Source organism: Pyxicephalus adspersus, chromosome 3, assembly GCF_032062135.1.
Source record: "Pyxicephalus adspersus chromosome 3, UCB_Pads_2.0, whole genome shotgun sequence".
Taxonomy (NCBI): Eukaryota; Metazoa; Chordata; class Amphibia; order Anura; family Pyxicephalidae; genus Pyxicephalus; species Pyxicephalus adspersus.
In genome coordinates this window covers 109,188,890-109,216,497 of record NC_092860.1, presented here as the reverse complement: position 1 = coordinate 109,216,497, position 27,608 = coordinate 109,188,890, and the positions used below count along the sequence as shown (strand labels likewise).

The 27,608-nt window shown below is 36.6% G+C and overlaps 1 protein-coding gene across 1 annotated transcript; it reads right to left on the bottom strand.

The window, feature by feature from the left end:
- Positions 1–8,438: 8,438 nt before the first annotated feature.
- On the bottom strand, positions 8,439–27,092 carry TMEM144 (transmembrane protein 144). Its single transcript, XM_072405976.1, has 12 exons — positions 26,963–27,092; positions 24,150–24,325; positions 22,271–22,393; positions 18,300–18,399; positions 16,737–16,817; positions 16,503–16,584; positions 15,457–15,530; positions 14,797–14,915; positions 13,834–13,953; positions 12,687–12,784; positions 11,486–11,539; positions 8,439–8,813 (listed from the first exon to the last, which is right to left on the bottom strand). Exons 2-12 carry the CDS (start codon positions 24,289–24,291, stop codon positions 8,730–8,732), a joined length of 1,077 nt encoding a protein of 358 aa, XP_072262077.1. The 5' UTR covers positions 24,292–24,325; positions 26,963–27,092; the 3' UTR covers positions 8,439–8,729.
- Positions 27,093–27,608: the final 516 nt, after the last annotated feature.

Genomic DNA, 27,608 nt, shown 5'->3' with positions numbered 1-27,608 from the left:
ACTCATTGAGTGCAGAAGCCGGCCGGAGGAAGAAGGAAGAAGACGGAGATGGCGGCAATGGACGACTTGGGACGCCGGCGGATCAGGTAAGGCTGTACTTATTATTACCTTCCATAGGTTTACATACCCTGAGTGTGACTTGGGGTTACCGCTTTTAGCAACTTTTTTCTACCCCACACTTCACACTCGGGGTTACCACTAGAGAGGTTAAACAAGTTTTGCATTCCCATACAAATCTATAGGAATGCCTAAACGTAGGTCAAGTGAAAGTCAGAAGGAAGTTTACTGAAGAGCTTATTAACCAATGTGAATGATCCAATGATCTCATTACCATGACAAGTTTTTGTCATCAACACGAGTCCAAAGATCTTAGACACCGGCTTTCAAAAAAAAGACTTCATGAAGCCTGTGTTGAGGGGGTATGGATGTTATTGTTGCCAGCTGAACCTTCTGGAAATATTTAATAAATACCATCATAGAACTAAAATATAAAGTATTTATATTTTTTTTATAAATCTTTTTTTTTTTGCTTTACTAAACTGTAAATGTTTCTTTGCATAACTAATTGGCCTATATAATCAAAGAAATAAAAGCAAAGTATCTTTCAATAAAACCTTCTTTGCTATAGCAACCAAAATGAATTCACGTGCACCAAAATACCTTGACAAGTGAGACAAACAATCTAATTTTACCTGTCTGTCTACACTAAGTCATTCATATTTTCATATTTTATTTGACATTCCTAAACCTCAATTAGAATGCATAGCAGGCTTTTATTACGGTCCTTTGAGAAATTCATAACTTAAACTGCACCCACAACTCTCCAGATTGTCTAGCCTTCAATATTTAGTCCCTCAAGCCCACAACGAAGCTTTCAGAAGTAAACTGTGCCTGGTGGCATTTTTTCACAGGGACTTCTCTACATTTCTCTAGCCAACACTGAGCTGTATATTGCATCTACTACTGTACTACCTAGGACCAAGGCATTGGCTAGCTGCTGACGGAACATTCAGTCTTTTGATGAATAATTGTCTCATCCGGCCTATAATGCATGTGTATGCCTTATTGGATATATTATCTGCACATCTTGGTGAAATTGTTCCCTATATGAACTCCAACTTCTAGTAGTCTGTATTTGATTATATATATATATATATATATACACTACTTTCAAAATAAAGCATTTCCCTCTGCTCTCTTTTTTCAGGTTATAAAGGTATCTGGTTGATACAGTTAAAAATACTTCTTCCAATATATTGTAGACTATGTGAATGCACTGACTAAGCTAGTTACTTAACATGACTTTCAAGGGCCATCAAATTAATCTTCAGAGAGACAGAGAGACAGAAAGCAGAAAGAAATAACTTTCTTTCAGATAAGTTATAAAAAAGTCTTTCAATGTGAAGATTCTGTTATCTGCTTCAAAGGTGTGCTCCTGCACGTTCTGGACGTCTTACCTCTTAAGTAGTTGTCCACAGGAGGGGATTTTATGTACATTTTTCTGAAGATGTCAAATAAACTATACATGACTGTTTTGGGCTGATTTATTATTTAAATATATTCATAAAATAGTAAACTTTTTTTTAAAAATTGTGTGAATATGCTTTTCAATTATCACACACACAAAACATTTGCACACGACTGGTGATGGATTTGCTCTGCATGTCACTTATTACCAGTAGAAAATAAGTAAAAAAAATCTAAAATTCCTGAATAAAGCAGCTTAATTATCTTACGAAAGCATTCAAGTAAAGTTTAGAATTTATCAGAATATGTTGTCACTAGGGAATAAGCGTAAATGCTTCAGGCATTCACACAAAATTTTCTTGAACTTCCGATGGGTCCGCGAACCGATTTTCCAAACCCATCGGAAGTTCCAGGGAATCAGTACAGGAGGATTTCCAGGGCTACATTCATTCATGCAGCCCTGTGAATCCTTCTGTGTGTGATCCCCGGGCACTAGAGATTAATTAACTTTATTGCCTGGGCATCGCAGTGGGATTCCAGGGCTGCATTCATTCATGCAGCCCTGGGAATCCTGTGTGCGATCCCCAGCACTGGAGGTTAAAAGGGGACAAGTCTCCCAATTCAAAACCTTTAGTGCTCTCTGATTGACTAAGGAAAGCAAAATCCTGATGATGCTCAAGCGTCACCATGAAGTGATTGTGTTGAAAAAAGGCTTTAGTTCCTCACATTTGTGGAAAATTTTTGTTCAACCCACTGAATTAAAGCTGAAAGTCTGCAGTTCAACTGCATCTGAGTTGTTTCATTTTTAATGAATTGTGGTAATGTACGGAACCAAAATTAGAAAAAAGTTGTCTGTCCAAAAATGGACCTAACTGTATATGAAACTTTAATTTGACCTCCAAAGGTTCCCATTTTGCTTCCTCCAGTCTTCACCCTTATACAGCCCTGCCAGAGTTTGGTCACTTGGCTTTTCCCTTTGAACTTTACAGTGTAGCCATGTTCTTACACTGATGAGTGGAGTTCAGCTTTGGCACAAGTTTTGTTACCAACTGACAGACTTTCTCTCACTTTTTGTCCAGGTCACCGATATTAGAACAGGAAGTCATGGAAAATCTGGCAATGAAGATACAGACTACAAATAAATACATTATCTATTAAAGTTACTGTTTTAGAACCTTTTTCAGGATTGCCCCATTTACCCTAACTTCCTGGCTAATCCTGTTTGTCTCCTGCTATACAGACAGCGATTCATGTTCATGTTGCATTCAAAACTGGCAAAGGTGGGTCTTTAAATTCCTCATATAATGTATTATGTATTTCAAAAAAAGGCCTTGGCAATATTGTCATGCAATCCAATCCCTTTGCTTGTGCTGAGCAACAATCCTGATACTGGGGCAAGTGTACAGTAAATGACTTTGCCTCTTTTTAGGGCCATTCAGAAGATAAGCAAGCTAAAACAAAACGAAACACACAATTAGCCAGTGGGGAAATGAGCAGCAAAGATTTATGACAGTTTGAAAGTGGGATCTAATCAGTATAAAAGAAGTATTACTGGCTCAATGTTTACTTGTGTTACACTTTAAGCATTTTCTCTGTTTCATTTCCCCCTAGAATAAAAAATCAGGTTTTATTAAATAAAGTGAACCCACAATGAGTACAGACAGTACATCTTTTCTCAGAGGAAAATGGTTACAGTAAGGAACACTCAAAAGTTTCTCATACAATGTTTTACTCTCACGGGAGGACGAAAACTACTGAATGTACTTACAAGCTTCTTCCGAAATCAAAATAATAATGTTGTCTCCATTTCTCTGTCTCTCTATACATTTTATCTAAAACAAATGACTCATGTATACAATTATGTATATTAAATGCAAACACAGAGAATGAATCCACAAGAGTATTTGATGGTTCACGCTCCAAACGGAAAGCATGCATGCTATACAAATATACAGTATGATAAATATATCTGTATATTTATGTGATCTCTGTATAAAATACTTCTTAAAATACAGCTGACCTTAAACAGAAGTAATTGGCTATGTGAACATTTCTTTTCTCATCCTATTGAAACTGGATCCCTGTTTTGTACATTGTTTATAAACATTCCCCCTCTCTTTCCCTTGGATAAACAGTTATGTAGTTAACATGAACACAGCAGATGTCAAAGGCTATATACACAGCTCATGTCACTATTCCATCCCAGCCAAATGCATTTCATTATTGCCTTAAAGGCCCTGCCACCTAAAATTGTTATTTCAGATTCTATTAGGGAGATGGATAACCTGGGAGATTGGTATCTCTTTAAAGAACTCCAGCTGTGATACCTGTATACACACTTCTTAAAGGGGTCTTCAATGAAACACACTAAGCAATTTCAATACATGTTTTTAGAAGGAAGTGTGAGACTTGATGTTATAAGAAACAAAATCAAGACCATGGTTACTATTAATAATAAACTTAATTATATAGCGCCAACATATTATGCAGCGCTGTACATTTAATAGGGGTTGCAAATGACAGACAGACACAGACAGTGACACAGGAGGAGGGGAGGACCCTGCCCCGAAGAGCTTACAATCTAAAACGCCAAACCAGTCTGGACACAACCCGCCCACTCTCCCATCGCAGGCTCAGACCTGGATGCTAAACATCCTGGGGGGACAAAAGTGCACGGCTGTGGACACAACTTTTGTTGCACTACTGTCCCCCCAGGATGTTTAGCAAGCAGGTCTGAGCCCACAATGGAAGAGTTTGTGGGTTCTGGCATCATGACATCACTCTGGGGCTTGCATGTGCGGTCAAGATTCCATAGACTTAGTGGTCTATGAGGTCCAAAAGGTTGGCGAACACTGAGGTGGGGAAGCAGCATACAATAGGAAAAGCATAAGCCATGGAAAAGAGAACGCTTTACTAGGCCCCCTAAAATATAACAAATTGATAGTCACTCACCACACTCCACCTAAGACTATCATAACACTTTGAATTCTTTTGATCTGCACTATTATGTGGAAGTGTGTATATGTAATGTTCAGATAGGACTGTCCTTAATTACAGATATCATTTGATAGTATACATACAGGGAATTTGTCTCATTAACAAACACTGAAGTACTTAGCTATGTAAAGTTCTTGTTTTTTTAAATAAAAAAAAAAAATAAAATAGTTTCAATAAACTTAATAAACAGAGAACTGTAACACATAATAAAATATTACAGAATAAAAACTGTAACACAGGAAAGCCCCTGATGACACTTGTCTGATCTTGGGCATGATCAGAAGGAGCAGCCTCCTGGGAAATGTAACTTAAGTATTAGTGCCACTGTAAAAACAGATGGAGAGGGGACACAAAAAAAGTTTAAAAAAATAAATTAAAAACACATATCTTCCCTTTTACATAATGTTAAAAATGTGATGATAGGGCCACTTTAACTTTAATTATTTATTACACTTTACCATTCGTGGTTAGTCTCTTTTGTTAGATTTGACACTGGCTTCTAACCTTTTCTCGAAGAAAGTGTATTCAAAGCTGTACATTACCATAGAATGTATTAATCCTAAATAAAATGCAGGTTTCTGTATTATTCCTTATTATTACCCATTCCTTCAGCAATATACTGAGGGAATGCAAGCACTCTTGTTAGCTTTATTTTAGATAACCTGACCTGCAGTGGCCATGGTAGCAGCCACTACAAATAAGCTTTTATTAGAAGAATCCAATTGGAGACAGAGAGCATCCCAGGTAGGATAAATGTGCACCATCTATGTAATAGACTGAGTTTCATGCGGATTCTGATGTGCAGTATTTTTTTCATGAGCTGGGTCTGCAACTAAGGTGGGAAGCAGAGATCTGAGCGCGGGCTTTGGAGTCAAGTGAATGTGTCAAGGTTCAATGTGCTGTACCATTCTGAGATTTTTTTTCTGCTCATTAAAGAATATTTCTTTCCTACTCACTTTGGTTTTAACGAGTGACTACAGTGCCTTGAAAAAGTATTTATCCCTGCAACTGTAATTGCAGTCAAAGGTGGATCTACAATATATTAGGGGGGTGAATTCCCTCCGCACATTTATGATTTCTGTTTTTGCTTGTTGTTGAACCACAATAAAATTATATAATAATTATATTACACCTTCTAAGTGATAGTCATGTAGTTCTAAAAAGCAATTGTTGCTAACCCCGAAATCCATTTTAATTCTTTATTGGGAAAAAAAAGGACAAACACCAAGGGAGATAAATTATTGTGCAAATCACTTCTGTCAGCTCAAACCAGTCTGGCCATTCTTCTCTGCCCCCCTGATCAACTACAGACCAGCACTTGATATTGGTATTTATTTATTTTTTTTGCAGTAGTTACAGAAACGCTCAAACTAGCCCAACCGGCACTAAAAATCCCACCACAGTCAGCAATCAATAAGATTGCATTTTTTTTGTATTCTGTTGTTTGAACATTAAATAAAAACTAAACCCATCAATACTCAACTGTCCCCATTCTGTTGCAGGGCGATGTCATCTTCCTTTTTTGCTTCAGCATTTCAACCTTCGACATGCACATTTCAATAAAATTATCTGCTGGGCAGTGGTCAGGAAGGCAAGAATAGCTATTGCAGAATAAGAATGCTAAAGTTTGGATTTAGGCTCATTTTTAGTTATGTTGAAAATGGTCACAAAGACAAATAAAAAGGAAAAGGGTGAATTGCTCCATTAGGGTTCAGACAGTAATTTCCCTGCTAGAAGATGTAACTCTTCCACACTGCAATAACAATTTCAGATATACATTTAAGTCCCATTTGACTCATCTAAACATAGAATAATTTTATGTATTGAAGCAAGGCTCTCATGAGACTTCTTATTAAAAAATGAATTCCCAAACAGTCAGTTGCCACAAGAAAATGTCAAGTAATCAATTATAAAGCTGTACCTCCTAAAGTCTTGCAGGGTGTGAAGCAGCCGTCACTATTTATAACTCATAATTGAAGCATGGATAACACTGTTTTTGTCTGTGGACCAGAAACTACACAGGAGAGTCTGCCATCAGCTGGTTTACACAAATAATTTTTGTTTATTAAAAAATAATGCAGTCAAGAACTCCACAAAGCCTGACCATTTTGACTGGCACTTCATCAGTCAATACTAAAAAGAAAGGTTGTGCAAACTGTGTATCATATATGCACATCTGGATTTATTTGAAAAAAACACAAATACTTATATATATGAGCTGTGCAGAGATAATGAAGTAGATGTTAAACCAACCTAAATAACCGTTCATTTATTAAGCACTGTTTAATATATATAACTGCCACTGTAACCTCTTGTACCCTCTTTGCATCCACTCTATGTGCAGTAAGTTTTTTGATAACCTGTGTTTGCAAAATTAGTGTTAGAATGACCACATGTAGTCCTCAGAAACAGAAGCAAATTTTGGTGATGGGAACTGAACACTTTCACTGCTTCCTCTGGTTCTGCAAGCCTTAGGTCACAGGGGTGTGCAGGGAAGTGAAGTGTAGTGGTCCAGAATTAAACAATGGAGCCATGGGCATTTAATTGAGGTATGTATTCAATTATGGAGTGGAAGGGTGTGTTAAGGGGCTAAAAGGATAGTTATACTTTAAGGTAAAGCTAAGGTAAAGCTTGTTATACTTTAAGGTAAAGGTAAAGCTAAGTTGCAGGAAATAAGAACAATTAACCCCATTTTGTCTCTACGCACAAATGTGAATGAAGTCCTTTCTCCCTCTCTTCAGAGTTTGAACACATGGATTAGTTAGTTGGGATGTTAGTATAGTAATATGAATTACTGTTCAAACCACATTTAAAGTGGTGGGGTATTACAAACCATTTTCCTATAGTTTTAAGACCTATACATAGATTTATGTATCAAACTTTCGGTACAATATGTAGCTCTAGCAATGATCTACAAGCAGTCCTTAGGAAAAGATGACAACTGCATTGTCTGTAAGAATGATACTAAAGTAAAAAAAAAATCCATATATGAAATGCATGCATGACAATTTTGCACAGTAAATATTACTGTAATAGCTCAATATATGTAGAGATAAAAAAAAACAATTTTGTTACAAAATCAGTAGTATGCTACCAGTGTTAAAGAGCAACTGAGGGCAAGGAATGCCTGTGGCATCTCTGAAGCGGATCATTTCTTTCATTACAGGCTTACTATACCTTGTTCTATATCACTGTGTGAAGGTGACCATCTTAGTAGAGTCCTAAGTGTAGCTAATGGAGCAGTGCAATGTACGATTCTCACCCGTACGAACGATTGGGCTCATCTCGGGTGAGAATTTGATACGTGTACTGTGGTTACCCGTCACCTGATGTCCAGATAGATCCATTAGGGACCAACTGTAAAGGACCGCTTTACAAGTCAATAAAGAAGAGCACAGCAGGGTGCCATTAGCTTGTTCAACCCCCTCTTAGAACAGAATGTCCCTGTGTGTACAGTGCTCGTTCATTCATCTGTCATTCTGTAACGAATATTGAACATGTATGCAGCCTTACACTGCAGATGCACAGCTATGAGGCTGAAGGAACAGGATTTGTACAGTTATTTTTCAAGGTAAATTATGGACAAAAGATACAATGTTGAATCTTACTGTTTAAATACTGTTAAATAGGTTACTGTTTAGGCACAGTTAAGTTTCTAGATATTCCTTATAACAAAATCTTCACTACTGAGTTCAGTTCCACTTTAAAGTAAGGTAGTTACTTGAATAAATCACTCGCAAAGTGAAAGGTAACTTGGCAGCCGCCCAAGCAACTTCTAGTTCCTTTCCTTTTGCTTTCCTGCTGCTTCTGCTGGCAGGGAAGAGAGCTAGTGTAAGCTCCAAGCCTCTTACATTCCACGGGTGAATAGGACAGAAGGAAAAAATGGTAGCAAAATATAAAAATATCAACAAAAAGTAAATCACAGAAATATACATTCAGAAATATTTGAAAAATATTAGTATGGGCTGCAATAATAATTTCATTCTGTTTACTAACAATGAACACAAAAACACATACTGTCATAACATTTTAGATTTTTTTTTATTTTTGTTCATTATTTGTTAGACAATTTAAGTGTCATGCTCTTAGATTCTTCTCTTGTATTGTTTTCAGTCTTTTAGGGTATAAAATATATATATAAAAACTGCCATGAAGTGGAATGTCTCTTGAATCCCTGATCACCACATTCACCCATTCCCACATCAAAATGATTATGTATAAATAAAAATCAGCAATGCCACCTGGTGGTTAGTCTGGAAAGTCACTTATGTCTTTGAAAACGCTGTCAGGAGGGAACCAGATAACACAATACAAAAAGCCAACACTAGCAGCAAGTAATTCCTCGTTCCCTAAAACAAAATAAAATATATAAATATATATGACATACAAATATTACAATTTTTAAACTAAATGTGCCATTATATATTTATTTAAAAAATATATAGATCTAATACCATTATTTCTAAGAAAAGTTAAAACTTGAAAAAATAAACATTTTACCATGTTATTTCAATAATGGAAGACTTATATTTATGTATTATATTCTCTGTTTTTAAAAAACTGAACTGTCAATACAAAGGTAAACACATGCTTGCAATAAAGTACTTTTCTCTGCTGCAGTTACACTTCTGTACTTAAAGCGTACCTAAACTCAGAATTTTTACTTTACATGAAAGGGTAGACAATCTTTTTTTTAATTGCAACACCCTTTAAAAAAAAAGGCCAGGGGTCAGCAAACTTTTTGGACTACTAGGCCATTTTAGGAGGTCAAGGCAAACTAGGCCAGAAGAAACAAGGTGTCCAAGGAAAGGTTCAAAAAATTGACCTTAGACTACAATAATGACATATAACTATGGTAGGGACATTAGACTGTGAGCCCCTTTGAGGGACAGTTAGTGACATGACTATCGACTTATGTACAGCGCTGTGTAATATGATGGCACTATATAAATACTGTGTAGTAATAATAATTAATCAGATGATTATTATATGATTAGTAACTAATTTTTAATCTATGATTAGTTACTAATCATTTATTAATCATCTGATAAATTATGCATCATTAGTTGATATATATTACTTTTAAACTTACTTTACTTCTTTTTTCCTGGCTCTCTGTTACTGCTTTTGCATCTAGTTCTGTGTCCCACGTGTAAGCACGAGACTCCTGTGTAAGCCCGCACTGATGGCTCCACCCCCCACCAGGAACGCCCCTGAAGGGAAGTCCCTCTCCTTCTCAATGCATACAGAGGAGAGGGAGTGTCCCCTTACCCCGATGGCGAAAGTGTTAACGTCGGCCCCGGTAAATAGGGAGCCACAACAAGGAGGCTCAAGAGACGCGGGTTGCCGACCCCTGCCAGCCGGGATTTAGCTGGATTGACCTTTAAAAAACAAGGGGGCATTAGGCTAGAACGGACTACTGGCTAGGCCGTATCTGGCCTAAAGGCTGGAGTTTGCTGACCTCTGGCCTAGACATTCAAGAAAGAATGGGAGCGCAGAGCCTCCCGGGATACCTACGTCAAGCTCTTGGCTGCTCCTTCTGCGCATGCTCGAGCATCTTGGGCATGCGCAGAAGGAGCCCTTTCATCAACTGAAAAAAATTGCCGATCTCACGCATGCTAAGTGAGATCGTTACGTTTTTCCTCAATCTACATCACCCGATCTCACACTTGCGCAGTGCAAGATCGAGTGACGCAGGTAGAACACAGAAGAGAGGAAAAAATGTTGGCCCTCCCTCACCAGGCTGAAGACAGATACGCGGGTCCTGATGGAAGAAACCTTCCGACGGATAGACTGATCAGCGGGATTGAAGGTAAGTGCGATTTTTTTTGTTTTGGGTTTACATCCGCTTTAACAAGATTAAAGAGGTAAATGAAACCTGGTGAATGAAATGTGTAAATCTTACTCAGATTTATGTTCCTGAATGCTCATACTTCTGCTTACACATTCCAATTAGATTCACAGTTTGGAATTGTGGCAAGCTCTTGTTAAATCCATAAAAAAACTTGCAAAACTCAGATCTTGGAGCCGAGCAGTGGCCCTGGTGGCAAAAACAGCTCCTTGGATTTCTTCATCTAGGATAAAAAAAAGTGCCCTTAACTCGCATTGGGTTTTTAATACTCTTGTCCAGCATTGCACCAAACAGATGACCTTCTGTGAACAGAAGGAAAGGACAGAGCTTTCTGAGCTCAGCAGACATTTTCTCCTTGGGGTTTTGTATGGTTCAAAGGATTTCCCCAAAGACTCCTTGGTCACCTTTGGCCAGAACCAAGGCACCAGATGTTTGTGCAGTTACGCTGTTATACGATGATCATGGACTAGCAAAGAAATCTAATGCAAAGAACTTCTTCACTATAAACAAATAAATGAACATTTATCTGGCAGACAAGTTAGCTACCAGAAGAAGCAGATGAAGCAGTCCCTAGACCAGGGGTGTCAACCTCTGTCCTGCAATGTTCATTTTTTGGCCCCCAAAGGAGTCCTAAATATGAATTGCAGCTAGCTCGCCGCTGCATTGAAATAGCGCAGCTACTACAATTCCCATAGTAGAAGCATCATTGTAGTAGAGGCATCACTCATGTCTACAGAACAGCGGCCTCTCTGCCTATGCGTGGCCCCGCATTGGGCTGTTTTATAGACCAGGGACTTGTAGTAGCGGTACTATTTCAGTGAAGAGGGAGTTACAGCCACTAATAACATTAGGCCCCGCATTGGACTGTTTCCGGGCGCAGGGAATTGTAGTTGCGGTGCTACTTCAGTTTCACGTTTGGCCTGTGACTTTGTCTTAAGTTTTTAATTTTGTCTCACTGTGTATTTGAGTTTGACACCCCTGCCGTAGACTGTCTGTCTTTTATTTGTACCTAGCGTTCTACTCCTGCAGGTGGCATTATAAGACAATTCCAAAATCCAAAATCTCTGCTATATCCTTCAATAAACAGAAAAAAAATGCCCACAGTGCAACGCCAACACTGATGTTCTGTTATCGTTACCTATATTGAACATAGTTGTATTGTAAACTTACCCTTATTTCTTTAAATACAAGCACCCCCCACATGGCAGCTACCAATCCAGGACCCTATAAATAATATAAAATGAGTAAGTGTACAAAAGAATTGTACATTAGTGTTACAAAGTATTAAGAAAGCATTACATAACGTTTGTAATACCCAGTACAAATCTGTTTCAGTAAAAATAAAACTGCCTATTAAATTAGATATTTAGACAGAGAAGAAGGGCCCAATACCCCCATTTTTTTATTTGTTTGTTTTCCCATTAGTGAGGGTGAATCGTTGCTTCCAGTCACACTATGAGTTGTCACTGAAACACAAAGCAAAGCAGAATCTTTCCTGGTGAGAAAGAACTCCCCAACTGAGATAAAACACTGCAACCAAAACTGGACTGTAGTTTCTTCACTCTCCAAAACACATGGATGGCCATCCCCCACTATAGTGAATTTAAACACATCCCCTCATGGTGACCACACAGAAAACTGCTTCTTATCTTTAAACACTTTGTCCAGGACTAATAATAGCAGACACTGTGCTTTATATCTTTGTGTCTGTGCCTTTGCAGAGCATCCCTGATGGAATTTTTTTTTTATTAAGGTAAGAACAAGTTATTAGTCTTTACTACTAATGGTATTTTGTATTACCAATACTTCATGATAATAAAACCTGACAGGTAGGATTAATTAGTATCACACAGTTGTGAAAGGGCCCCATGCATACAATAATGTGGTCTTTATGGAGTCACATCTTCTATCTGAATATTGGCAGTAAAGCTCTTAACTTCTCTGACATTAACAGACCATGTATGCATCAATAATTTAATATTTATTTAAATGCTATTTAAATAAAAATGTGTTTCAGTTAAAAGAGTTTTCCTTTTTTAAGCAAATCAAAACACTAAAAATGAGTTTATTCCAAAGGCTTGGGGTGATCAGCCCTATAGTAATGTTTGGAGACTCTGGAGGGTCTTGGTAGTTGTCAGCTTTGCTTGGGTGAGGCGAGAGCTAATATAATAAAAACACACTGCCTTTCAGCCAGACAACATTTATGTATAGTAGACAAGTAAATGTTATTTAGACGCTTTTCTTTTAGGTAGAGTGTAAAATGTAATGATATTAAATCTGAAGGCGCGGAGGCTCTTAGTCTTATACTTTCTGTAAAGGTCAGTTCACTTTTCTTTATCTAATATCATAGGGGATCAAAATAAATACTGACCGCTGTGATTATTGGGAAGCTGACCACAGCACTGAGGTAGTTATTAGCCAGGAACCAGCAGCAGTTTGCGATTGCCCAGAGGAAGCCAGAGATAAAACCTTCAGGTTGCAGAGCAGGTAAACAAAAAAAGAGCAAAAATGATTTTAGTTAGGTATGCTTAAATTCTCATACATACATATCATATACACACACAGGTTTGAGGTTTAGTAATCCCAACTTTGCAGATTCCAGGGAGGATAATTAAAGCAAAATTTTGGATTTTTCACAATTTTCTCCCCCAATGACAATAGGCATTTAAACAAACAGGGAAGGAAAAACTATATGTATAGACAAAAAAATAAAATATTCTAATCCTTCTCTATTTTATGCAATACTAAAAATAAATGAGGTTTATTAAGCAAAGAAATATTTTTTTTTTTTTCCTTCTCCTTTGAGGTAAAGAGATGCATGCTTGATGGGCAAGACTTTGGGAAGAATGTGTGCTCAACTAAATCCATGTGAGAATAGTAACAAGTCTTGTGTATGCATTATTTATGTAGAAATATGTTCACTGTTTAGTCCAAAGGAAAAATCATTAAACAATAAATGCCATACAAATGATTTTTTATTTTATTGTTAATAAAACTGAACATCCATTCCAATCTGCACTGCCACCCTTGGTATACAGAATACTCCCAGAGTTTTAATTTCCTGTTTCTGACTGATTTTCTTAGGGTCTTTAGGATGCAGCACCCCTATCATTTTGGCAAGATGCTCCCCAAAGGTAAACTACAAAGGGAGCTAGATACTGCAACAATCCTCATCACATTTCACCAGGTGGTTACAGTGAGTGCAGACGGTCCCACTCAGTTTGGAAAGGACATGCTTTTTCCTTCAGAACAGGAACAGGAAACTTCAACAGAATTAGTAAAATCCTAACTTAGGAAGGATTTTTTATTTCATAGACAGAGCTTGGGTTAATCAGAGTAAACTAGCCTATCTTTATTAAATTTGCTGCTCTATAAACAGACAGCAAATAATAGTAAGTTAATATTTTTGAAACTCAGAAGTCTCCATAAAGTAGGCAGAATAACTAGGCTTACTTTAATAAAAGAATGATTACTATAAAACTTTTTTACTTATATCTGCAACTACAATAAACACTTACCAGGCAATATTGCTTCTGGATAAATCTTTGGGCGATTTTTCATAACAGCACAGTAGATCAGAAAGTAAACAGTGCTGGTAACAAAAATTCCACTGTAGTGTGCAAACACATAATCTAGATCTGAAAGAGAATTCTTTTTCAATAGACTGCACTAACAGAAATAAAAGACAGATCCCACTGAGAAAATAATTACACTCTATCAGTTGTGGCATTAAAGAAATGAACAAGCTAATACATACAGTTAGGTCTATAAATATTTTGACAACTTTTTTCTAGTTTGGGTTCTGTACATTACCAGAATTCATTTTAAATAAAACAACTCAGATGCAGTTGAATTGCAGACCTTCAACTTTAATTCAGTGGGTTGAACAAAAAGATTGCAAAAAAATGTGACATTTGTCCAATTACTTTTGAGCCCCTGAAATGAAGTGATTGTGTAAAAAAAGGCTTTAGTTCCTCACATTTTTATGCAATCTATTTGTTCAACCCCCTAAATTAAAGTTGAGTTGTTTCATTTAAAATAAATTGTGGTAATGTACAGAACCAAAATTAGAAAAAGTTGTTTCTGTCAAAATATTAATGGACCTAACTGTACATTGCATGTGCCATCACAAAATGCTGCCTACAGGGAAAAGGTCACAAAACATATAGGGATTTATTAATCAGGAAGAGGAAAATAAAATTAACCATGGGACACAAAGTAGTATATAATTGTGTCTCTGTTAAGACAAGTCAGCAGGCAACAATAAATCTTTATGATGCTTCATGCCTATAAAAGCACCATCATTTTTTTTTGAACATCTGATGCCACTACTTAAAGGCAAAGCAATCATACATAAAAATATATTATTCTCTCTGTACAAATATAGATTGCACATTGCTGGAACTAGTTACAATATATCATAAACTATCAATAATTGAACAAGTATGAAAAATAGGAGATACACTTTATCTTTCTCTTACCAAATTGGCTTGCTCCAGCGTATATGCTGTCATTGCGCTTGCCGTGGTCTTTGATATAGAGGACAGGAATAAAACAGGAACCATAAAGGACCCCAGCAAAAAGAGCCATCAATGAACCTCTGTCAGAAAAACAACAGATAAAATATAAATGAATTGGAGAAGTATATTAGTGTTAAAAGTATTCATAACTTAAAACGTAACTGCAAATAGTACCACTCAAGTTGGATATGTGGCAACATGAATGATGTTTAGACATCAAAGTATTACAATAAAAAATGCTTATACTTCATTTTACATCAATTATGGTAATCCATTTTTCTATTACCCAGTGCTTAATGAATCAGAAGAGAGACTATGCACCCTTCTTATGTATAGATAGCTCAAAGTTTCAAAGCTGTCCAAAACAGCATAAGCTACTACTTGTCTCTCTCTTTGGAAAATCCATAATGCCCTGAAATATGCATCATGGTTGCACCCAGCATGAAATATTTGCCTATAAGATTAGGGGATTAGTGTCATTAAAAAAAACTTTAAAACAATAAATATAACTTACATTTTATTTTTGGTTGCAACATACCGAATTTTTGACCAAGGTGCTAATTATTATTCCAAATGATTTCTCTTTAACCGACTTATCAATTTGTTTCCTACATTACTTACATTATTCGTCTTTGTAAAGGTGATAACTTGTCTACCCATGATTCATCTGTTGGCATGTTTACATTCGAATTAATCTGTTCACAGGAATAAAAAGACTTTCTTCAAATGAATTGTCCACTTATCCAAATAAATGAACTGATCTAATTTTAAAGATTTGTTTATATTAAATTATGCCAGCACACCAGCTCCCCTACATTACTCTGCTATTCTCAGCTAGTTTGCTGACAGGAGGCAGAGCTGCTGAGAATAGCAGAGTAGTGTAAGCTGTACATATACCGGGCCGCGGCAACATTTTATTCTGTTACTGGGTCCTGCTGTCAGAAAGATTGGGGACCACTGATCTAAATGATCAGGCAGGAAGGAGGGATTGTTGCATCATGGTCATCATCTGTCTCTTTCGGCAATAATGACCAGCTTATTAGTGGATTTGTAAAAGAGAAACTTTAGTTCTGGTTTAACAAGGTTATGTTACAAGGGTCATTTTTATCATAAAAGACATTTTACTGTTGCAGGAAAAATGCATTTAAAACCATCTATTCAAGTTGAGTCTGTCCACATCATTGCACAGTAGTGAGGAGCTATGATTAAGCAGGCTCATTAAACTGAATTCTAACTGAACAAAAATGCATCCTCCACACGTTTTATAACCGTATAACATATCTGAGCTATTATCAGAAATACTGAACGTTCTTTCCCTTAATTTGCAAAACAAATGGGCCAAATAATGGCAATTAGTATGCTAAAATGTACATCAAAAATGTCCATCCAGGCATATGAAAATGCATCAGGAGATGCAAGCTTATAAGTGGATGTGAAAATGTAGCCATAAGATGATCCTTGACTGATTTCTTCAATTAAAGGGTGGTTATACTGTTATTTTTTACAGTACTGCATGTAAGTATACAATAAAATAACGTTATAGTTGTCATTTCCCCTTTACTGCCTCTGACAATAAGCAGATGGGAACTCTTCGTGCGTAACATATAAACCCCTGTTCTAACACATAAAAGCAAGCAATAAAATTGTTTTGAATTTGTAATACATACGCTATCCCATAAAAGTGGAGTTGTTTCTGGTTCAGTTGTAACAGGTTTAACTTCAGTTTTCACAAATAAAAAAATGATCGCGCTGAAAAAAACACATATTAATGGTATATTAATGTTATCTTTTTCAACAAACACATGCAACACAAAGATCTCACACAACAAAATTCATGACATTTTATAATTTTATAAATGACAACAATATAGGTAAGAGTATAGGTATATGAGAACTATCACCTTAGTGCAGAAAGTCCAGCTCCTGCATAGTTTAAATACGGCCTCTGAACTATTTCTGGATCTATTCCAAACATGCCAAACCTGAAACAAAAAAACAGTTGCATCATAAGATTAACAAAAAAAAGCATTTCGCTCATGCTAAATTTATAATGAATGCATTAATTAAATGCAATTCCACCCTGATATTTAGAATGTGGTTTGTGGCTAAACGTTACCAGGTAACATTTAACAAGCTGGTTTACCAAACACTGCATGTTTCAGGTGAACTACAGCTGTGATGTACAAGAAAACTGGACCTGGCAGGATATAGTTGGGGAGATAAATCTTTAAAGGACATGAATTAAAGGTGGGTATTACAGAAAAAAATCATACTTCTGTGAAGTAGGGATTGATAATTTTTTTTCCCTCCTGTGTCCCATTGAGATTTCTCACTTTTTGTAATGTAAGCAAAACAGGAAGTATAAGGTAATAATTCTTTCTAGCAAGGTAAATGTCCATTAGAGAATTATTAATGAAACAATTGCCCAACTGAAAGATTCTTCCCATTCCAACAACGACTCAATTGTCTGTATACCGAGAACGCCACAAAAGCCAATACCAGCATTGTCATTGTGTGGGTACAGTTACATATCAGAGGGGCAAGAAGATACAGAAGCTGTTGTCTTTTCTGCCTCAACTCTGACTATATATATATATATATCTATATATATATATATATAGTCCTAGTATTATACTTTACATTGTTAGACATAGTAATAATGCAACCTGATAACTTAGTAAAATTGAAACCAGCTTTGGAAAAAGGATAATGTTAAATTGCATGACCAAAAAAAAGTTATTATCATACATCTGCAATTACACACAAAATGACATAGAAAAATAAATGTTTAATCTGGATATCTTTTGTTCTAATTTATTTTTCCTATGCTTGTTCTACTCCTTGGGCTTATTCTTTATGAGCTTTTTGCAGACTTTTTGGCAGCATAGCAAAGAAACGCAGCTTTGCCACAGGGCATTATAGCATTCTGCATTGAAATAGATGCAGAGCAGTGCTAAAGCAAGCAAGACATTTACCTGATTGCTTTCAATGGAAACTAACAGAGCTACATTTTACAAGCTTCACAATATACACATTTGAGACAGGTGTTTGAAGTCATTGAGAGCTAACCATAAAGCTGTGCTCTAGGCAAAACATGTTACCTTGAAAAGGCTTAGTATTTGTCTATCTAGCCCTAAAATATATACAGCTTTACCTAACTCCAGAGCCAGATTGCTGTCTTTAGTTAAGCAGAATAGTTGGGTTACCTTCTTGTCCCCAGCCTGTGACTGGACAGTATAGGAACAAGAGCATATTGATATCTCTTTGCTTTGTCCTTATATTAGCACGTGCCTTATCATCACATGTTAAATCCAGACACCTCACTGGCACTAAATGTTTCTTTCTCACTGCTATTCTAAATGCTGTATAAAGAATCACAAAGACTGAAACTTAGCCCAATGAAGGTATGTATAATATATGCATTCAAAATACATACTATATATTTACTGATATAATGTAAATACCTTGAACTTGCCCAGCCAGTGAGAAGGTTGGTAGAAGCCCATATGAGGAGGCCTAACCCAAGTCCTACAGTTTTTACTATTGGAACAACTGTAATGTTACCTGCAGAAATGAAACAACGCAAATTACTTTAAGAGCAATTCATCAAATGTTTTTCGGGACACCAGTGAACTCCACCTGGGTGTACAGACATCATATTTACTTTTGGGGATTGGGCCACACAGTTTAGCAGGCATTCTCAAGTAACACAGTTTAGCACAATTAAGTACCCGTTCCTAGAGAGGTTGGTTGTGCTAACATGATCCATTTGCTAACCAAAAACAAATATGGGGCTGAAGAATCACTGAAATCATATAGGTTACGTGTACTGTGCCTATACATATATATGGGAATGCAGAAAATGATGTTATTGTAGAGGGGTGCATTACATTCAGCACCATACAATTACTGGCATGGCTAGTATGTAAAGTATACTACACTAATGCTAGTAAATGTCATGGGGTTATGTGGTACCTTCTATTACTCTGAATTAATACAAAGTGAGCTCCTGGAGGCAGGTATTGTACGAATAGATCTTCTTTACAGTGCTTAAACACTACATATAGCAGTTTTACAATCAATCTGAACTTTCCATATACTCAAAATATTAGTGAAATATAATCAAAAGGTGAACACTGGCAAGGAAAATTACAACAAAAAAAATTTCCCAGCACTGGCTAGCCAAATTGAGCACCAAATATTTTTTTATAAAATTTATTATGCACAATAAATATATTTGTCTTATTTAACACGTATCCCTTGACTTATTGTGGAGTTTTTGATATAATACATGGAACAAGGCAGTGGACCATATGATAAACATGTACACAATTAGCAAGAAGAATATCCCTCTATAAATTTGTTCTGCCTATATTTGGATAAACTGGTCGACTGGCTATGCACACACGTTAGATTTTTGTCAGTTTTCGCCATTCTGCTCTATGAAGAGAGGGGAACGAGCAAGAGCTGTGCTCTCTCCCCTTCATTTGCATTGCGGCTGTTCATTGTTTGTGGATACGCCAGGACAGATCCATAAACAATGTCAGACGGCTGCTGTACACATGTCAGATTTGCGTCCAATACTAGCCCTGAAGTAATAAGAATTATCTGATGCGTGTACGTAGCCTTATACAATAAACAAGGTGGTTTTTTTTTCTTTTTTCTGAAGAGTGTGGCCGATAATACAACTTATTAAACTGCAGTTAGGCAAATATAAGAACAGACATGTGAAGTCAAGATTCAGTAATTCTTCATTACTTTATATATAAAAATAAAATTTTCAACTGTACAGAATAATGTAGGGTGCTAACATCCTTCTAAAAATTCCTGAGATGCTTTAACTGTTCTGGGTCTTAGATTAAGAAAATATTGAAGAAGAAAGTCCATGTGGATGATAGCCAGTCAACTAGTGAGGTCTGTAAATACAGTGTACATCTTCCAGTATAGATTTCCTGTAAAGTAAAAAATTATCTGGATTTCATTATAGTTAACGTTCATCATTCTGTCACCATAGCTTGCCTCCTAGATAAGTTAGTTTAAGGAAGGATAATAAATGTGTTAACGTGCCTATGTTTTAGATGTTCCATTTATAGCTTCTTGTTAAAAAACATAATGATGTAGCAATGTAGCAAGACAGTAATTTGATTTTATGGTGTGTATCTTTTTTTTTTTTTACTAAAAAAGTTACAGGACTTAAAATAAAAGTGTGTCAGTGTTACCAGTATAATCCCCTTATCGTCACACTAGAGGATTTGGGATTAGTGAATGTTATAAAAACATTATTGTAAGGAGTTTAGAAGGTTTAAATCCCTTGACAGGAAATGTAAAATATTAACAGAAAACTCGGGATACAATTTATAAAATAAAAATCTTGTGGGGCTAAAAATACTCAAGAAAAGGCAATTTTATATGGAGGATTTTTAGGTGTTAGAAAAAATACTCAAACATTCATCTAGATCAAAGGGTTTAACTAAACTTGTGTAACACAATTGGGTTTTGTTGTTATACTGAATACCCTCGGCATGGGGGAAATCTTGTAATAAAAAGATAGATAAATGTAAACAAAAAGAAAGCTCTAGAAATGTTTTTTGTTTGCAAAATCACATACACTGACTCCCACGGAGCCATAAACATATGTGGTATGATTCTGCTACTGGCATTCGGTTTCAGATATCACTTTATTGGAGACACCTTGTTCTTGTGAAACATATGGTAGTTTGCTGAATAACACAGTGGACAGAAAGGTGAAGACAAATAAAAATCTGCTGTAATTCACAGGCTTAAAACAAACAAAGAATGTATTTCACACTCTGAAAAATTGTCTGTATCCTAGCTCCTGAGACTAGTCTAGAAAAACACAAGAGAAGCAAGAGCTAGACTAAGCTAATACTGCAGTAATATACAAGGGTGTGCAGTGAAAAACAACAAATTAATGACACACTTTAGTTCTGGGTCTGTTTACTAATGCCTGCACTTTACTCACATATGTTGCTCTAATTTCCCAATTACCAACTCTGTCCTATATTATTTAAAATTATCAGGTGTAAAGTTTCTGTTTGTTCAAGGGTTGTTATTGTTATTATTATTTTCCAGTATTATTATATTGTCGGTTATAAGGCACATGCTAAGTCCATAGTCTTGTCACTAACTGTCCCTCAAACAGGCTCACTATCATATGTCATTAGCCCCCTAGCAATCTAATTTTGTCAAAATTTTCATGCAAAAGACGGTACATTTTTTTGCATGGAAATTTATTTTACATTGTAGGCTTACAAATCTTAGGCATAACTCACCAAAATCTGTCCAATATTTAATAAATGTAATAATAAATTTTATATAAAGAAACACAAAAAAAAAAAAATAGTGAAACATATTTTTATGTACAGTAGCATGTATTATATATATGTATATACAGTACAGTAGCATGTATTATATATATAATATAAAGATTTCTTTGTATTGGACTCAATACAGTTTTTTTGTATCGAATACAAAATTATTTGAATTTCCCGCTGCGCCTCCCGCACGAACCGACGCATGCATTAACGTCAACGGAAAACTCCAGGGAACGTCTCTGCACACGCCAGGAGAAGATCGAAGAAGGAGGACGCCGCTGGAGGACCTGTAGGGATGAGAAGCACACCAGGGGATGCCAAATAAACAAGGTAAGTGGGTTCTTTATTGTTTTTAGCGATCCTGAGTGTGACTCGGGATTACTGCATTTTGCATGGAAAATCTATCCTGAGTCACACTCGGGATTATCGTCTGGGGGTGTTAATACAGTCTATTGGGGGGGAAGCCAATTAACCTAACTGCATATTTTTGGAATGTGGGAAGAAACCAGAGTACCCAGGGGAAACCCACACAAACATGGGGAGAACCTGCAAACTCCATGCAGATAGTTTCCAGGCCGAGGTTTGAACTTGGGACCCCAGTACAGCAAACGTCAGTGTACTAACCTCCGAGCCACTGTGCTGACCCTTTAAAGTAAAAATATAGAAGGGAAAATGCAATGTGAAGGGATGCAATATTCTTATTCTAAATATAATATTATGTTAGAACATAGCTTGTAAATAAAGAGTAATAGCACCCTTGGGATCCAAAACCCTATGGGCCTGGGAGTAATAGCACCCTACGCTCTGTTTGCACTATAATGCTACCTGATAATGCTGCAGTCAGAAAATTATTGGACAATAGTGGGTAAAATTTAGGCAAATACAACCTTGAATAAATAACAACACATGGCATATTACATAGACTAGTAGCTATAGAGAGAGAGTAGACCTAGTAGACATTATTCGAGAGGACATTCACAAAGGAAACTTTCACTTGCTTGCTACGAATGTTGAGCAAATTTATTCTTTTGCAGGATTCTATCTGTTGTAAGCTATAGAATTATTTGTATTGCAGCAGAATGAAAGTTATATTGCTTTACCTGTGGCCCATACACAGCCTCCGACCATAGCAAGAGGCCAGAATTTTGGACAGCGCAGGATCAGGTTCACCACTAAAGCGACTACCCATATAGAAGCACAGAGAATCCACTGAAAGAACATGCCTGAAAAATAAAAATATAACAGATAGTATTATTTATACTAAGCCAGACATTCAAATATTTCTGCAGCTATAACAAAACGTAATAAGAGAGTTGTAGAGACAAAACTAAAATTTGTTGAAGTCAGCAGATTTCTGTTCTCAAAGTTTTCAAACCTCATTTTATCTAACTTGGTTGCAGGCAATGTTCTTTCCCAGTGCAGTGATCTGGAAACTGAAGACTTAAACTAATGGGACCTTCTCTATAAATCAATGGCTTGAGAATCAGCTGCTTGGCAAAGCCCAGAATAAAAGAGTTTTGCTAATTATTTTAGTTGGAATTCACTCACCCCTAGTAATTCTGCTTAGTAGAGGAAAATAATATCAGGAACCAAAAAAGAAATCTTACAAGACCTTATAAAGTTACATTACGCATTAGGCTGTGTTTAGGAGTGGCTCCCTGAACTTTAGAAATATCTATTTCGACCTACATTCAAAATCCTACATAGCTATGTCTACCATCAAACTGGCTAATCATGCACGGCGTCAGTAAAAATGGATTTAAAACAAACTAATTTGTTTTGGGAAATATACAAAAAGTGTTCATTGCAAGGACTGCAGATAGATAATCTCAGTTTATGAATACCACAACATGGAGAAAGTTTACATTTTTAAATATTCTGAAATTAGCACTGATTTCTTTTGCACTGAATAGCATTATTTAAGGCTGGGTTCACACTTGGGTAATGTTGCAAAACGTGAAAAAAGTGCTCATTATCTAGGGTGGTGGGCTGCAGTGCTATTCATTTCTAATAACATTTTACTGAACATTACCATTGCACTAGTATAAAAGTTTTTTTTTTACTTTATACCTAAAACCAGTCACAGGGACTTGTGGCTTCCTTCTTCTTCCTTACTTACAGGAACTGTGATCCATGGTGAAGTGTCCAAATCACTGCCTGTGTGATGTGGATACTTCCCATGGGATGTCATTTTTAGGGATCTGCGGTGCTTGACAGGGGCTTTAGGTGAGTATGTCATTCTTTAATAATAGGTAACAAAAAACAAAAACAAATCATTTTTGCTTTGAGATGGGCTTTAACACACATGCTTTACTGCAGCACAACAGCGTGAATCCAGACTAATTGTAGTCTGACAACTTAAATCACTTTATAGTTTTCTATGACAGCTAGTTATGAGTTTTTAAATGTTTTCAGCTTGGAAATGCTTAAACTACTCTCTCTCTCTCTCTCTCTCTGGGCCTATTTAGACCTATATGTTGCAGAGACGCACATAATACTGAATAGCGTGACAGCTCATCATGCACGGTTTGGTGTGTTGTGGTGCCATTTATTTTTGACATACTTTTGACACTCATGCTTTGCAATGCCCAAACAAGCACATCAATCAGACCAAGACCTTGAAAATGCAACTCCCTGCTATTCTTTCCTACAGCCTGAGCTTACAAAGCTGAGTAACAGCAATGCTCCACATCACAAGTTTCCTCACACAGACTTGTAATAAAGAGAAGAGAAGGGGGCATAAGTAAATTACTGAAAGCAGGGGGCCATTTCCCCTAAGACACTGTGTCTATCTGACTGATATATATACATAACTGACTTCAGTTCAACCTCAATTATACACAGTTATGAAAAGATGTAAAATATAAGTATGTTATATTAAATAGATTTTTATGCCAAATGAACGATCTAGTCTTCTGAGTTATAAGACTGATATTTACCAATGTTAACAATAAACGGTCACATAAAAACTTTACATACCATCTCCGGTGTCAAACTTCTTCACGGGTACAAAATTGGACCCAAACAAAATAACTGATACAACAGAGGATGTGAAGCCAATCGCAAGATTGGAACTGTTACTGTGGACAGTATGATTGTTATCTGTCATCCAGAACTCCATGGCTTTTGTTTCCTGGTGCTTCGGTATTTATGGTCTAAAGAAATAAAACATATGAAAAATATGAAAAAAAATTAAGAACACAAAACAAGGTTTTGCTTTATTCTAAATAAACAAAGACAACTCAGTTGTGTGCTATTTTTCTAGTATTTTAAATAGAAGAGCATTGGGAGGAAAAGTAATAATTCTGAGATGGGATCTAAAAATTCTAAGAAAATAGGTCAAAATTCTGTGTTATTATCTCAGCCTGCTTCGAGAATTCCCAGAGGCTGCTTGTAAATTGTTAAAGTTTTATTTTTGTCTTGGCTCCTGTGCTCCTTTGCAATAATATTCTACATCAATATCATAAATGAGTGTATATAACAGGTTTATGGGAGGGAAGGATTCAAATATTTATTTTCCTGCAATTGAAACACATAGACCTGGACTATTCTCCATCAGGTAATGTTCCAAGGATTGTCTTATTCCCTGCTTTAAAAATAGACCCCAAACTTTCAATAATGCAGTACAGCAAATAAAGTTTATATTGGCCATTCTTTGTCCAGGACCAGAACAAAATATTCCGCTTCACAGATTGGAGAAGATGTCTTGGGCCATCTTCCCATCTGCCTCAGCAAATGTCACCCACTGTTCTTTATGTCCAAATTGGTGAATGATCCGTTAAAGATAAGCTTTTAATATTGGAAAACAATTTAATATTATTATTATTATTATTATTAAACAGGATTTATATAGCGCCAACATATTACGCAGCGCTGTACATTAAATAGGGATTGCAAATGACAGGCCAAGTCTGGGATGTGGCAAGGGAGGGCAAGGGTTTGATAGGTTGAAAGTGATAAGGTTATGATCAGAGAGGGGGAATGGTGAGTTGTCAAGGAGGGTGAGGTTGCAGAGTTTGGAAAATACCAGGTCTAGAGTGTGTCCAGCTATGTGTCTATATCTAGAGAAAAACATTTACTGCTTTTATATATTTTATTTTACTTCAGCAATTAAAGAAACAAAGCATTTTTTACTGGGTATGAAAGGTGTTACAAATCCAAATACAAAAACAGAGATGTAGATAACATTATTTGTCAGTAGAGATTTCCTTTTTAATCCTAAATTGGCACATATCTCATCTCTTAAACATTCCAGACTGTGCACTGGCCCTCGGTGTCCTTACAAAGTAGAATTACCGGCCCTGCATTATAGTGGATGCCATCTGTGTCTGTGATTGCAGCAAAACAGCATTTAAAACCAGTTGCAAAGAGGAAATAAGATCAGCAGAAAGTCTTTTTTTTTTTTTTTTACATTCCCCTAGACTAAAATCAGCAATTAACACTCTGCAGTTCAGGGAGTTCTACTGATCGGGTGTGGAGCTTCAAGGTAAACAGGTGTACATGTACAGGTAATGATTGGTAATAAAGACAAAACTAGAAAACATTCCTTGTTTTTTAAACCATAAAAGAATCATATGGCATTTTTGGCTTGGCACACACAGTATTATTGATAGATTGGTTTTATTTCTTTATAGAATGCATAAAGTTTGAGTGAAAAAAAAGACTGTTAAAAGATCAACATGAACATTAATGTGGTTCAGTGAACGTGTGCATAATGTACAATCCCCTAGCTGGGGCAACTCAGCCTAGGTTGCCAGCCTCCCCTGAGCAATCTCAGTTAAAGTGGGACTTTAAAAGAAAACAAAAAGTCACTTCCTTTTATAGGTGCAAAGCCCTCGATCCCTCCAGAAACCAACCAAGATGGACTAAAGTTACGTACACACCTGCAATAATTGTTGCTGGAAACTAACAATTAACAACCGTTCCATAATCGTTAACAAAAGGAGTGAAAAATGATGCCAATGAACAAGCAACGTCGCTGGAAAAGCATTCCTGCATTGTTCAAACAATCGTATCCAGTGTGTGTACATCATTGGTGGATTATATAAAATAATTGTGAATAATCGTTGATCTGTCATTAGTTCTCTAACAACAGGTAAGTATCCCTGGAGTTTAGTTCCACTTTAGCAAGAGACACTACTGCGCAGATGTGGAGAATTACACCCATCACACAGAACAAGGTATTGCACAGTGCCCATTATTACAGAATAGGATGTGATAGTAAGGTTAAGTTCGGACAGACGGAGAGATTCCTGCTTTCTCATGTCCATGCCCATAGTCAGGGTGCTAATCATCTTCCCTATGGAATGAATGCGGGTGGTAATGAGTGGCTGTGTACCACACCTGAACAATCAGTCTAATACAGGTTTATTTAGGATAGTTGAGGATGCCGAGTGGCTGGCATTAAAAAAAAGTCTTGTTTTTTCAATCACAACATTTTTACTAAAAAGAAAAAACAATCATAACTACGATAATATGATATTATGATTGTACTATGATGTTTTTTTGTCACATTAAAGAAAATCACAGGAGAATTCTGCAGCTCAGGTTAGAGGAACAGAGAGCACCCCCGCCCCCTTGTATTCAGGTATTGTACCCCAGGCACCCATCTCCTGTCCTAGCAAACACTACATGGATCAGAAGTCATAAATCTTGTTTGTCACTTTGCTCTGATCTTGTAAACAAAGCACTAGTAATATACACACTTTTATAGCTATGAAACTATATCAGAAGGAGTACAATGCTATAGGAAGCTGTTGTTATGGTGACCCCCTATATGAAAGGTGACTTACTTGTATCTGTGCTCAGCCCATACACTTTCCTCTGCTTTGTTATCTCATTGTAACCTATGCAGATCACATGACCTACTTCCTGGTCACATGACGGCTGCTCGGCATTGTCTTGGCTCACCTCCTAGACTGATCGCGTGAGCCCGGAAAGGGGGCGTGTCCTAGCCGTGCAGCTTGCTGTCTGGCTGTCATGTGACTCCACCTGCTGCAGGGTTGATGTGGTCGTTCTGTAACCTGCACTGTGATTGGTCAGCTGTTACTGTACAGTTACGCATCGTGGTATGTGTGCCGAGGCTCAGACATGTCTGCATGACAACAGTGCTTCACTTTCACTGCCAACCTACTCCATGTGTGAATTGTTTATTTGTGGGGTGTGGATTTTAGTTGTGACACAGAGAAGCTGTGTTTACTAATGTGCCATAGACTGGGGAAAAGTGAGACAATTGCATGCCATGACACTACCCATTTCACAATTTGTGATTTCATTTTGCAGCAAAAACTTTAATTGTCCCAGGTTTACTTGAAATAGCTCAGGTCTTCAGGGAACCCCTGTTATAATTACCAATCTTATTATTATTATTATTAATAATAATAATAAACAAGATTTAGATAGCACCAACATATTACGTAGCGCTGTACATTAAATAAG

Excerpts from the sequence above, each read along its gene's own strand:
- TMEM144 (XM_072405976.1), bottom strand. The coding sequence starts at position 24,291 with ATGGAGTTCTGGATGACAGATAACAATCATACTGTCCACAGTAACAGT. Across the intron at positions 16,818-18,299 it reads ACTGGCTGGGCAAGTTCAAG|GTTTGGCATGTTTGGAATAG; the intron begins GTATTTACATTA and ends TTTTTGTTTCAG. Across the intron at positions 13,954-14,796 it reads CGCTGGAGCAAGCCAATTTG|ATCTAGATTATGTGTTTGCA; the intron begins GTAAGAGAAAGA and ends ATTCTCTTTCAG.